The sequence below is a fragment of the Bos indicus x Bos taurus genome, chromosome 13 (genome assembly GCF_003369695.1).
Source record: "Bos indicus x Bos taurus breed Angus x Brahman F1 hybrid chromosome 13, Bos_hybrid_MaternalHap_v2.0, whole genome shotgun sequence".
Taxonomy (NCBI): Eukaryota; Metazoa; Chordata; class Mammalia; order Artiodactyla; family Bovidae; genus Bos; species Bos indicus x Bos taurus.
Genome location: NC_040088.1, coordinates 28,228,267 through 28,241,323, shown reverse-complemented (window position 1 = coordinate 28,241,323; position 13,057 = coordinate 28,228,267). Strand labels below are relative to the sequence as shown.

General features: G+C 50.6%; 1 protein-coding gene and 1 non-coding gene across 3 annotated transcripts in view; both read right to left on the bottom strand.

Annotated features, from left to right (window-relative positions):
* The window catches only part of CDH4 (cadherin 4), a 478,624-nt gene that overhangs the window by 8,414 nt on the left and 457,153 nt on the right, over nucleotides 1–13,057 (bottom strand). For both annotated transcript variants that reach the window (XM_027559062.1, XM_027559061.1), the window contains exon 9: nucleotides 3,785–3,970. In XM_027559062.1, the coding sequence (XP_027414863.1) occupies nucleotides 3,785–3,970 (186 nt within the window). The remainder of the gene's footprint in view (nucleotides 1–3,784; nucleotides 3,971–13,057) is intronic.
* On the bottom strand, nucleotides 9,492–9,564 carry TRNAW-CCA. Its single transcript has one exon. It is a non-coding gene; the product is annotated as a tRNA-Trp (tRNA).

The following is a 13,057-nucleotide window of genomic DNA, read 5'->3' as shown; positions in this document are numbered from 1 at the left end:
GGTGGCTGCAGGGGTGGCCCCCAAGGATGTGTCCACCTGGAACCTGTGAATGTGCCCTTTGGGCACATAGGGTCTTCGCAGGTGTGATGAAGGTGACGGTCTTGAGAGGTGTTGCCCTGGATTGAGGTGGCCCCCAGTCCAACCATGGGTGCCTGGGAGTCAGGGGAGGGAGACTTGAGACGCAGGGAGGGGCCAGGTGAAGGCGCGGAGGCAGAGGTGGGGTGGTACGGATCCAGCCAATGACAGTGCCAGGAACTGGACGTGGCCGGGGGAGCCCTCCCAGAGCTGCGAGAGGACATCCTTCAGTTGCTGTCACCGCTGGGTCAGGGATGAGTTACAGGACACCAGCCCTGAGGGCTTGCAGGCCCTTCACCTCTGTGTGGGCCCTGCATTAGCATTCTTTCCAGTTCACACTCGTGTTGGGGCGTCAGGACCCTGACTGATAAGCGCTGGTGTGGTCTGCAGGGTGTGGCTGGCCTGCGGGGTCATCTTCACGTGTTGAGGAGGACGAAAGCTGCACAGAACTACCTGGGGCCCCAAGACGTGTAATTATTTGTGGCAGAGCTCGCAGCAGTCTCACTGGACAAGCAGCACGTCACACCGAGACTGCACTTGAATAATTCTGCTTGGATGCATGTGAAGTAGCACGTGCCCAAGAACATTCACCACAGCATCATCTACATCGTTCATGGAGGATGCAGACTGTTCATGGAGGATGCCGCGGTTTCCACGGCACTGGTGGGTGGACGAGCCGTGTCGACACAGTGGGGACATCTGCAGCTGTAAGAACCAGGGCGACGCACACGGAAGTGCGAGACCTCCAGGATGGATTGGTGAGCCGAAAAGTCAACATCCTTCGTTTGCTGCCTCTTGTGTAAAAGGGGGAGAGGAGTGTGGATTTGTGTATGCACCTGCCTGTATTTGTAGAAAGAAATGCTGAAAAGAGGGGAAACAACCTCTTAAAAATGGTCACCCCTGAGCAGAGGGAAGGACCTGGTAGAGGGGAGTCTGGGGGCATGAGTTTGCTGCATGTTTTGCCATAGCTTTGATTTTTGGAGCCACATAAAGTCTTGTTGTTGTTGTTCAGTGGCTAGGTCGTGTCCGACTCTTTGCAACCCCTTGGACTGCAGCATGCCAGGTTCCTCTGTCCTCCACTGTCTCCTGGAGTTTGCTCAGATTCATGTCTATTGAGTCGTGATGCTCAATGGTAATACAACTCCCAAGAAAATAATGATTTCTAGTGACTAGGACAGTATTAAGATCGTGAGTCCTTCATGGGATTTATTCTGAGGACAACAGTTATTGCAGAAAAGTCTTAAATTCATTTGGTCTTCCTGGTGTTGGCAGTGATGTTTGGTTTGTTATTTTTAAGCTTTTTATGTACAGTCGGTTCTCTATATCCATGGGTTCCACATCTGTGGACTCAACCAACCACCAACTAGAAATATTTGAAAAAAATTCCAGAAATTTCCAAAAGGCAGACCCTGAATTTGCCACACACAGGCATCTATTTACACAGCGTTGGCATTGTATCAGGTATCTATCATAAGTTAAAATATATGTGAGTGTGTGCAGGTTGTGTGCAAATACTGTGTCATTTTATATGAAAGACTTGAGCATCTGTGGATTTTGGTGTCTCCCTGAGCTGGAGGTGCTGGGACCAGTCACCCCATGGACACGCAGGGGCAACTGCGTGTTGTAGGTTCAAGTAAACTAGCAATTAACATTGTTTGGAGCCAACGAAGAGTTTCAGTGTAAGAGAATACATTAAGTATAAAAAGCAACAAAGTTAAGTAAAACCATCCCACGTTCAGTTTGGATGAAGTGTTCATGTGATGAATGGGTGAAAGATTCAAGATGGTCAGGAAGCACGTGCTCTGAAATGAGGGACCAGATGTGCCATGAGGAAGCCATTGACAGAGCTGGCACCATGGACCCCGAGTCTGTGACAGGTTGGCAGTCAGGGGGGGATGTTCTAGGTGTTGAGAAATTCAAGAGATGGTGCAGCCGAACACAGCGCTGGGACCCTTTTGGGATCCAGACTCGAAAAACGGCACAGCAAAGAGACGGTTTTAGGAAAATGGAGAGAAGTTAGGTGTGGTCACATCCTGGAGACTGCAGAGGTGTGGTTGGCCATGCCAGGGGCCGTAGCGGTACATAGTTAGGAGAGCAGAGGAGGGGATCCTGAGGTCTGGAAGCATGGATAGAGCAACACTAGTAACCAGGGAACTGCAGTGCCAGGCGCAGGCACTCCTGTCTTTCTCACGGCTAAGTGCCCTTGGAAACGTCTGTGATGAGCACTTCGACACATCCCTGCTTAGAGGGGAACTGATGGCCTCGTGGGGCTGGTGGTCCTGTGAGACCAGTGGGTGCTGGAGGCGGGCCCCTGCTTGCCCAGCTGAGGTGCCCCTGCCCTGTCTGGGCTCCCAAAGCAGCTCAGCCTTGGTTTTTGTGAGCGTTTAGTCATAATGCCTGGTACATCAAACCCATACCTTTTCAGCCTCTGTTACTAAACAAGCTATGGAGTGAGTATAGGAAGGAGTTTAAGAAGTAATCTAACTGGGTGGGCATGGAAAGGGGGCTGAGGGTGCCTGCCCATGGGAGGGCCTAGAGGCGGCAGCAGAGATCGGGGTTCTGGGGCCGACATCTTCATCTTCCCACTGTCCCCTCACCACCCCCCATGACCTTGAGGGCACCCTTATCCTCTGCAGGTGTGGTCTTATCTGCCAGTAGAAGGGGTGTCTCCCAGACCCCCCCAGAGCCCCCAGTGAGGCACCCCATCCTTCCATGGCACTTACCTCTTCAGGGCTGAGGCCCCCCTGCCCCCACAAGAACTGTGCAGCTGCCAGGTCTCCGGCCCCTCCCCCAGGGCCCCCCTGAGTAAAATGGGGGCCACTCCACTCGAATACACTGTCTCATAGCATTACAGGGGTCTCGTCTGTGAACAAGTCACTGGAGGAAGTGCTCTTTCTCCTGTGTGTGTCAGGTCGTGTCCCTGGAGGACATGGGATAATGCTGCGTTTGTGTTAAAACTGTGTCAGCCTGTGAACGAAGATGCTGTCCAGAGGATGGTCATGGCTAGTAAAGTCCATAGGAGGGAAAGGAAAGCGTGTTTGTAATGGGGAATCAATAATCAGTTGTAATGGGGAAATCAATAGGTGATTTGCTCCAACCCTTCAATCAGAGCCTGACACACTCAGCTGGTCTCTATTTGGCCGCTTCCCCCCGACATGGCCACGACCCCTTGCTCAAAGCCCAGGGGCTGGTCTATGCCCCAAGGGGGAGTAGCCCAGTGTGGGTGCAGGCTCTTGGGGTGGGGGCACTAGAGCCTGTGGGGAACCTGGGAGCCGCACTGCACCCATGGTCAGGAGGCTCCAGGGGAAGCCTTGCTCTGGGAGCTGCAGGGGGAGGAGGGGCTGGAGGGACTGCGACCCTTGAGCTGGCCTGCTCCATGGGGTTCCCTCCTCCCTGACCCTCCTCCGGGCACCTGGGTCACAGCTTGCTCATTGCCGCGGACAAGGCTTGTTGCCTCCTGAGGGGAAGCAGGAGGGGCCGATTCTCAGCTTTCGAGCTTCTAGAGCTTTGGGCTGGGTGTGGGGAGAAGATGGGAGAGTTCTCTCTTGGTGGGGCGGGGGATGGCAGGTCAGGCTGGCAGCATCCTGGGGGTCATGTGACCAGTCCTTGTGAGGCTGCCTTTGACCCTGGCTTTTGGGGGTGCAGGCACTGAACCTGGATATCGTTTCCGTTACGTCTGTCTTGGGGCGGGAAGTGAGGGAGCACCCACCTTAACCACGGTGACCATGCCCTCGTTGGTGGTGGGGTCCGTGCGGACGCTGAAGTGGCCCGAGGGGTCCCCACTGATGATGCGGTAGACGGCATTCCAGTTCGGGGAGTGCGGCTGATCTCGGTCCATCACTGTGAGATTCGCTACCACCATCTCCACCCGGTTTTCTGGGACTTCCCCTGCGTACTGTAAGGTGTCAGAAAAGACAGTGTAAGGAACTCACATGGAGGCCTGGAGAGGCCGGAGAGACCTCTGCCCACCCAGGGGGCTGCCCTATGCCTCCAGCTGCTTCCACATGGTGATCCCCAGGGGTCGGCCCGTCCCACGTCTCCGCTGACCCAGGGGTGTCCAGAGAGGTCCAGGCTTGTCTGCATACTGAGCCCTGCCTGTGACACCCCCACGCCAGGCTGCTCCCCTAAGTCCCCCTCACGCTGCCCTGCTCCGTGCAGCTGGGGACCAGTGCCCGTACTTGGGGCTTACAAGAGAGTAAAATGTGCTTGTGAGATGGGAAATGAACAGGAGAGGGCAGCAGCTGCAAAGGGCTTCCTGAACTGAATTGCCTCTGGGTCCCTGGGGCCTGTGGTCAGCAGCTGCGGCTGGGCAGGTGACCAGACACGGAGCCTTGGCCCTTTTTCCTGTCGCAGCTCGGTGAGGGCTTCTAGCCATCCCCGTCAGCGAGTGTGGTTCACATAGCAGCAGTGGTTGTGGGCAGGCAAAGTGCGTGTGAGTGTGCGTGGATGTTGGTGCTGTTGCTGAGGTGCTGATAGAAAGCTGAGTGCCTCTCACCAGTGAGAATCACTGCTGTGCAGACATGGCCCAGCTCAAAAGAGCCGTGAGCTGGGTTTACGCTCTGCGTCAGTCTTGAAATTCTTCCTAATTTGTGAATGAGGGCCCTGCATTCTTACTTTACACTGGACCTGCAAGTCACGTGACTGTCCTTTGACCGCGCAGTGTGCTTTTGAGCCACAAAAGCTGGGCACAAACCTGGACAAATAGCCCTGGCTTCCTTGTGTTCACAGCAGCGCAGCCCTAACCGTGGTTACTGGCTTCTGGGTGAAATTTATTGGAAAAGGATATTTTAATTCATTCAGGTTTAATAAAGGTTCACAAAGAAGAGCCTTAAGCTGGTAAGTCTGATTTAGGATTTTCTTGTCAGACTTCCCCTAGCCATCATGAGTTTTTAATTTAATTTCTGGGGTTTTCAGGCACAGGGAAAGCCTCCCCCATGCCCCATGGGATACTAAGGCAGATATTTAGGTAAGGAAGGATTTAAGGAGCATTGGAATGGGATTTCTTGCCTTGCTGATTGGTAATCCAGAACTCACATCTACCCACCCCAGGGTCAGGTGGATTTCCTGTTCATGCCTGGGCCTTCCAGTACAATCCCAGCTCCTCTCAAGGGAGGGTCACGGTAGCAGAAGAGTTGGGGAGAACAGGGAAGCCTAGTGACTCCTCATCTGGGCCAAGCAGATGGGGATGACAGAGCCTGCCCCCCGCTCCCTGGGGGACGCCAAGCCCCTGAGATGTTTCTCTGTGCCCCCTATTCAAGCCACGACTGGTCCTATCTCGGCTCAGGTCTGAGGACCTGCCCACTCCTGCCACCTTCTCCCAGAGCCTGGGAGCCTGGTATGGCCGAGGGTGTGAACTGCGAGGGGCTGCCCCAACCTGGCCCCTGCCTGGGGATCTGTCCTGGCAGCCCTGTCCAGCCAGGATGTGGTCGAGCCCTGCCTGCCTTGGGGCCTGAGGGGCTGAGTTGGCTTCTGTTGGGAAGTGACATTCCAATAATTTTAATATATATTTTTTCAGTTTCTTTGTTATTTGCAGTTGGGGTTTCCAGTCTCCTCTTCTCTCCTCTCCACCCTGCACTTTCAGGCTCCTCTCTCTCCTCTTCATTTTTCCACATGTGAGGCCCTGGGGGCTCCTCAGGGAGGAAAGTCCCGGCTCAGGAATATGGGCCAAGGGGGATGGAGCTCTGGGTGGCTGGTGCAAGGGGTCGGAGGTGGGGGCGGCACACTGTCTCAGTGATGTTAATCTTTGAAGTTTAGTTTTCTGTCCAGTGAGACTGCGGCGATTTCTGTTGGCTGCCGAGCTTGGAATCGGGAGCTGACAGGTGGGAGCCGTGGCTCATGATAACGGGATGAGACCTGGGCTGACGTCCATCCTCCTCCACCCCCGGGGGGAGCCTGGGGCCCAGGACCGGGTGGGATGCTGCAGCCTCACCCCTCCTCGCAGTGCTGTGGTAGGAGCTCGTGAGTAATGCAGGGACATGCCCCTGTGACACTGGCTCAGGGGAGGACCTGACCCTCAGCCATAAGACACCTTGAAGCCCCTCCCTGGCTTTGTGGTTCACAGGCAGGCCTGGTCACCCCCTTTCCAGAAAGGGGGGTACTGGGGCTTGTCCTCTCTTCCATTTTCAGGGAACCCTGGGACGGGAACCGCCAGAAGCTCACCCTCCATTTTGAGGATATGTATTTTTTTTTGGCTGTGCCAGGTCTTAGCTGCGGCACGTGGGACCTTTTGTGTCACGTGGGATCTTTTAAGTTGTGGCATGGGAACTCTGAGTTGTGGCATGTGGGGTCGAGTTCCCTGACCAGGGGTTGAACACAGGCCCACTGCACTGGGAGTGTGGAATCTTAGCCACTGGACCACCAGGGAAGTCCCCCTTTTAAAAATATTTAACCTAATTTCATTCACACTTGCCTTGGATGGGGAATAGGTCATCCAGTCAAATACACGGTGAAAACCAAGCCATCACAGTCTGCACCTGCGCACCTGCAGGACCCTGGCCTCCTCTCTTGGTATTTATATAATACAGTTTATTTACAAGGAGAGAGGATCGTTATACTCTCCACCTGTCCTGTCCACTGGCTTTCCAGTGATTAGTCTATTTGGAGCATTTTCCATATTAGAATATGACATATCACGTCATGTTTGTTTCAAGCGGTTCTGTTGTATTTCATTGTATCAACATATAAGAATTTCTCTGACTATCTCCTTTACCATCCTTTTTTTTTTTTTTTAATCAGATGAGGAAACTGGACTTGGGATGAACGTTCTCACGCCTCCATCCTGACCTCTCCCCCGCTGAAGACAGAGCTGGAACCCTGTCTGCTCAACTGCCAGGTCAGGCCGCTTGTGATGGAGGTCAGGTACCACCCGGTAGCATTTTTAGGGCAGAGAACAAACTTCCCTGTAGCTCAGTGGATGCTCCCGGCTTCACCCTGAGCTGTGTAACACTCAGGCGTAAAGAGGGGAAGACACTGCTATGCTCAGAGAGGTCTGGCCATCAGCCCAAGGTCACACAACAGGAGGGACTCTGGGGGCAGCAGGGGTTTCCTGACTCCAGGAGACCCTCCTGTGGGCTTGTGTGTGGGTGGTGAGGGGGCTGGGTCTTGGGGCTTTGGTCCAGGACCGGGGCCTGGTGTGGGGCTGTGTTCTGGGGGCTCAGCCCTGCTCCCCAGGGAGTGCTGAGGTCAGTGGCCTTCTGACAGCAGGAAAGCCATGCAGGGGCAGCAAGCAGAGCAGGCCCAGAGCAGGCAAAGGGAAAATGACTTTTAATTAACGTTTAGGAATTGGATCATGCAAATCCACCCTCCCATCTCTTCAGCTTCTGCTGATTGTTCTTGATTAAACTTGATAAAAATAGCCCAGCTGTGTGTGGGGGTGTGGCCAGCCCCCACTGAGCCCAGCAGACCATGTCCTGGGGTCCTGCTTGCCACTGGGCCCCAGGAACATGCCCCAGGGTGCCTCCTCGGTCATGTGCACACCCTGGCCAGGGTCTCAGTGTAATTCCTGGGCTGCCCACTCTTCAGAGGTGGGTATGGACCTGGGGATATCTTGCTGGTCATCCCCCTGCCCTTGTGCAGATGCCCTGGTGCACACAGGGAGTCAGGATGGTTCTCCTCCCCCTCCTGTCCCCCTCCCCTTTGCTTCCTTGTGGGTCACCCAGGATCCAGCCTTTCTGGGGGCTCAGGGTGTTTGCAGTGTGGCTGGTGTGCAGAAGGGCAGATGAGGTTAAGATGAGAAGCATGAAGAGCCACAGGAGGCCAAGCTGTCAAAGCCAGACCAGGGCTCGGGACAGTGGACAGAAGTGGTCCCCCATGGACCCGTCCTGCAGGATCTTGGGTGTAGGGGCCACGTCGAGGCCCCCTCTGGAGCTGCAGAAGCCGGTGTGGGGGAGGGCTGGCAGGTGCAGAGGACACGGGAGCTGGGAGGGTCTTGAAGGACAGCGGTGTGGTGAGCAGGTGGCCGGGGGAGCAGGGGACCTCGGGCAGCCCAGAAGACACCCTCTGGGCCTCAGGTGGGAAAAGGGTAGCAGCCATTTCCCTGACAGAAAACCCTCCTCTTAGGACGAGGTGTTTGAACACGAGGCTTCACAACGTATGGCTGACTGTCCAGCCATTCAGAGGAATTCTGTGGGCCCGTCTCCGGGGAGCAGCAGGGAGGGAGGATGGTGCTGATGGGGTCTCGTGAGTGGCTGTTCTTTTAGCTGAAGTCTAGTTGATTTAGTGTCTGCTAGTTTCAGGCGCAGCAAAGTGATTCAGTTACATGCATATATAGGTATATTCTTTTTCAGATTCTTTCACCATATAGGTTAAAAAATACTGAGTAGGGTCCCTGTGGTATCCAGTAGGTCCTCATGGATTATCTCTTTTATATATAGCAGTGTATATATATTTTATACTATTTATATATAGCAGTGTAGTTAATCCAAAACTCCTAATTGACTCCTCTCCCCACTTCCCCTTTGATAACCATAAGCTTGTTTTCTAAGCCCATGAGTCTGTTCCCTGTTTTGTAGATAAGTTCATTTGTATCGTTTTTTAGATTTGGCATATAAGTGATACCATACTGTGTTTGTCTTTCTCCGTCTGACTTCACGCACTATGCCCATCTCTGTGATCACTTACTAGGGCTCAGCATCCCTCCCTGTTGCTGTGCGGTGTGTTGTTTCATTCTTTTTTATGCTGAGTAGTATTCCATTATACGTATGTCCCACACCTTTATCCATTCCTGTGTCAGTGGACACTTAGATTACTTCCATGTCCTGCCTGTTGTAAATAGTGCGGCAGTGAACACTGGGGTGTGTGCATCTTCTCAAATTATGGTTTTCTCTGGATATATATGCCCAGGAGTGGGATTGCTGGATAATATCTAGATCTGTATTCAGTTTTTTTTTTTTTTTTTTTTAAGGAAACTCCATACTGTTCTCCATAGTGGCTGTACCAGTTTGCATTCCCACCAGCAGCGTAGGAGGGCTCCCTTTCCTCCACATCCTCTCCAGCATTTGTTTGTAGACTTTTAAATGATGGCCATTCTTACTGGTGGGAGGTGGTATCTCTTTGCAGTTTTGATTTACATTTCTCTACTAATTAGCATTGTTGACCATCTTTTCATGTGCCTTTTGGCTATTTCTATGTCTTCTCTGGAAAAATGTCTACTTAGGTTTTCTGCCCATTTTTTGATTGGGTGGTTTTTTTATGTTGAGCCATATGAACTATTTGTGTATTTTGGAGATTAAGTCCTTGTCAGTTGCTTCCTTTGCAAGTATTTCCTCCCATTCCATAGGTTGTCCTTTTATTTACGGTTTTCTTTGCTGTGTAAAAACTCTAAAGTTTTATTAGGTCCCATTTGTTTTTTTAAAATTTATTTTAAATATTTATTTATTTGGCTGCTCTGGGTCTTAGTTGAGGCATGTGGGATCTAGTTCCCTAACCAGGGATTGAACCTGGGCCCCCTGCATTTGGAGTGAGGAGTCTTAGCCACTGGACCACCAGGGAAGTCCCTACTTGTTTTTATTTTCAGGGCTCTGGAAGATGGATCCAAAGATATATTGCTGTGATTTACGTCAAAGTGTCCTCCCTATATTTTCCTCTAGAAGTTTACAGTATCTGGTCTTATATTTAAGTCTTTAATCCATTTTGAGTTTTTGTATGATGTTAGAGAATGTTCTGATTTCATTCTTTTACACATAGGTGTCCAGTTTTCCAAGCACCACTTACTGAAGAGACTGTCTTTTCTCCATTGTATATTCTTGCCTCCTTTGTCATGGATTAGGTGACCACAGGTGTATGTGGGTTTATTTCTAAACTTTCTATCCTGTTCCATTGGTCTTTATTTTAATTTTTGTCCCAGTATCATAGTGTCTTGATGACTGTAGCTTTGTAGTATAGTCTGAAGTCAGGGAGCCTGATTCCTCCAGCTCCGTTTTTCTTTCTCACGATTTCTTTGGCTGTTTGGGGTCTTTTGTGTTCCCATACAAATTGTGAAATTTTTTGTTCTAGTTCTGTGAAGAATGCCATTGGTAATTTGATCAAGATTGCGTTGGATCTGTAGACTGTCTTGGGTAGTATAGTCATTTTGGCAATATTGATTCTTCCAATCCACTTGGTGTATCTCTCCATCTGTTTGTGATGTCTTTAATTCCTTTCATCAGTGTCTCGTAGTTTTCTGAGTATAGGTTTTTTTGTCTCTGTAGGTAGGTTTATTCCTAGGTATTTTATTCTTTTTGTTGTGATGTTAAGTGGGATTGTTCTCTTAATTTCCCTTCTGATCTTTCATTGTAAATTTGTAGAAATGCAACAGATTTCTATACATTAATTTTGTATACTACAACTTTACCAAATTCATTGATGAGCTCTGTAGTTTTCTGGTAGCATCTTTAGGATTTTCATGTATAGCATCATGTAATCTGCCAACAGTGACAGTTTTACTTCTTTTCCAGTTTGGATAAGTTTTCTTTCTTTTTCTTCTATGATTGCCTTGGTTAGGGCTTCCAAAACTATGCTGAATAAAAGCGGCAAGAGTGGACATTCTTGTCTTGTTCTTACCTTAGAAGAAATGCTTTCACTTTCTCACAGCTGAGTATGATGTTAACTGTGGGTTTGTCATACATGGCCATTATTATGTTGAGGTCGGTGCCCTCTATGCCCACTTTCTGGACAGTTTTTTTTTTTTTTATCATAAATGGGTGTTGAATTTTATCAAAAGTTTTTTCTGCATCTATTGAGATGATCATATGGTTTTTATTCTTCAATTTGTTAATGTGGTGGATCACACTGATTGATTTGCAGATGTTGACAAATCCTTGTATCCCTGGGATGAATTCTCCTTGCTCATGGCTGGAGGTCCCAGTCTTTTTTTTAATTGATTGATACTTTTCATGTGTTTTTGGATTCTGTTTGCTAGTGTTTTGTTGAGGATTTTCATATCTATGTTCATCAGTGATATTGGCCTGTAATTTTCCTCTTTTGAAGCATCTGCCTGATTTTGGTATCAAGGTGATGGTAGCTTCATAGAATGAGTTGTTCCTTCCTCTGCAATTTTTCAGAATAGTTTCAAAAAGATGTGTGTTAACTCTTTTCTAAATGTTTGATAGAATTCACCTGTGAAGCCATCTGGTCTTGAACTTTTGTTGGGAGTTTTTAAATCACAGATTCAACTTTAGTACTTGTTATTGGTCTGGTCATATTTTCTGTTTCTTCACGGTTCAGTTTTGGGAGATGGTACCTTTCTAAGAATTTGTCCATTTTTTCAAGGTTGTCTAATTTATTGCCATATAGTTGCCTGTAGTAGTCTCAAATGGCACCCCACTCCAGTACTCTTGCCTGGAAAATCCCATGGACGGAGGAGCCTGGTGGGCTGCAGTCCATGGGGTCGCTAGGAGTTGGACACGACTGAGCGACTTCACTTTGACTTTTCACTTTCATGCATTGGAGGAGGAAATGGCAACCCACTCCAGTGTTCTTGCCTGGAGAATCCCATGGACAGAGGAGCCTGGTGGGCTGCTGTCTATGGGGTCGCACAGAGTCGGACACGACTGAAGCGACTTAGCAGCAGCAGTAGTCTCAAAGAACCAATTTTTAGTTTAACTGACCTTTCCTGGATGGGATTTGATTACATTGTGAGAGTGTTCTCCTCCCATCATGTTGTGGTTTCTTTTTTATATCTCTGGATGTAGAAAATCTCTTTTGGCAAGTCCCAGTCTTTTTTATGGAGGACTGTTCAGCAGTTGTGATTTTGAGTTTTGTGGTAGGAGTTGGGCTCGAGGCCTTCTACTCCACCATCCTGCCTTCTCTCTGTGAGGCTGTTCTATTCCCCATTCCTATTCTTGCAACCTTTCTGTGAACTTGAAATTATTTCTAAACACATGTTGAAAAAATTCCAAGGCCATTTGGAATCTGGATGTGGAAATGTCTTAAGGACCTATCATAAATAGAAAACTAGAAACGACGCAAGGGACAGAATTAGAACACCAGGGCCTCTTCCTCAAAGTAACTTTTAAGTTGCTGTGCTATGTGTGTGTGAATGATCTAACCAAAATTCAAGTTAAAAGAGAATGATTAAGTTGGGAGACACAATGAAAATTTGTTCCTGAAAGTTTCCAGGGATCCATGCTGAGAACAGAAAAACCCCATAAGGGTAGGGGCTGCCTTGGGGATCGGCCTGGGGTTCTTGCAGGCTGGGGGGATGTCTCACTCATGTCCAGACTCCCTGGACGTTGCCCCCGGCCGTGGAGAGCCCACAGAATGGAAGCTATGCCACCCTGACCCCACAGGGCGATCTGCCATCTGCCTACCAGGTGGCACTGCGCCCTCATGGCTGGGACTGCCCTCCTCCCGCCTTGGCTCACCCGGACCTAGAGTCTGGGACTCTAGGATGCAGGATGGAGGGCTTCGAGATTGGGATTGAAGGGTGTGGGGGCTGTGGGGAAGCAGGCTGAGGGGATGCTGCATGGGCTTACTGCGAGGGCTCCCCTCTCCTCCCCTGAGAGCTCAGCTTCTGAGGCCCACTCCCAGCTGCTCCCCTCGTGGACTCTGTGGCTCTGGGTAAGTGACTTAGCCTCTCTGAGCCTCAGCCTCCTCGCCCATAACTGGGTCCTGAGCCTCATGGGGTTGGTGGGGACCAAAGGTTGACCAGAGGCCCAGGCTGGTGCTGGGGGAGAGGGGCCTGGTGGTGCCCCAGGTCTTCTGTTGTTGCAGTTACTCTCTCATCTACTCGGTGCCCTGGGAACCCTCACTGACCACTCTCCCACCCCCCGCCACATTTCTGGCCAGGCAGCACGGGGTGGGTGTAGGTTCCTGTCCTGTCAGCACCTCCACGCCAGAGCGAGTGGACCGAAGGACACAGCTCCTTGGGAACCCAGAGGAATTGGGAGCCTGTGACTCCGTGATCCCACAGCTGTGCCACTGGGCCATTCCTGCGGGCACTTAGGTCTGTGGGCAGCCCGCCGGCCGCGCCTGAAGGGGCAGGACACATTGTGTCCCCCACTGC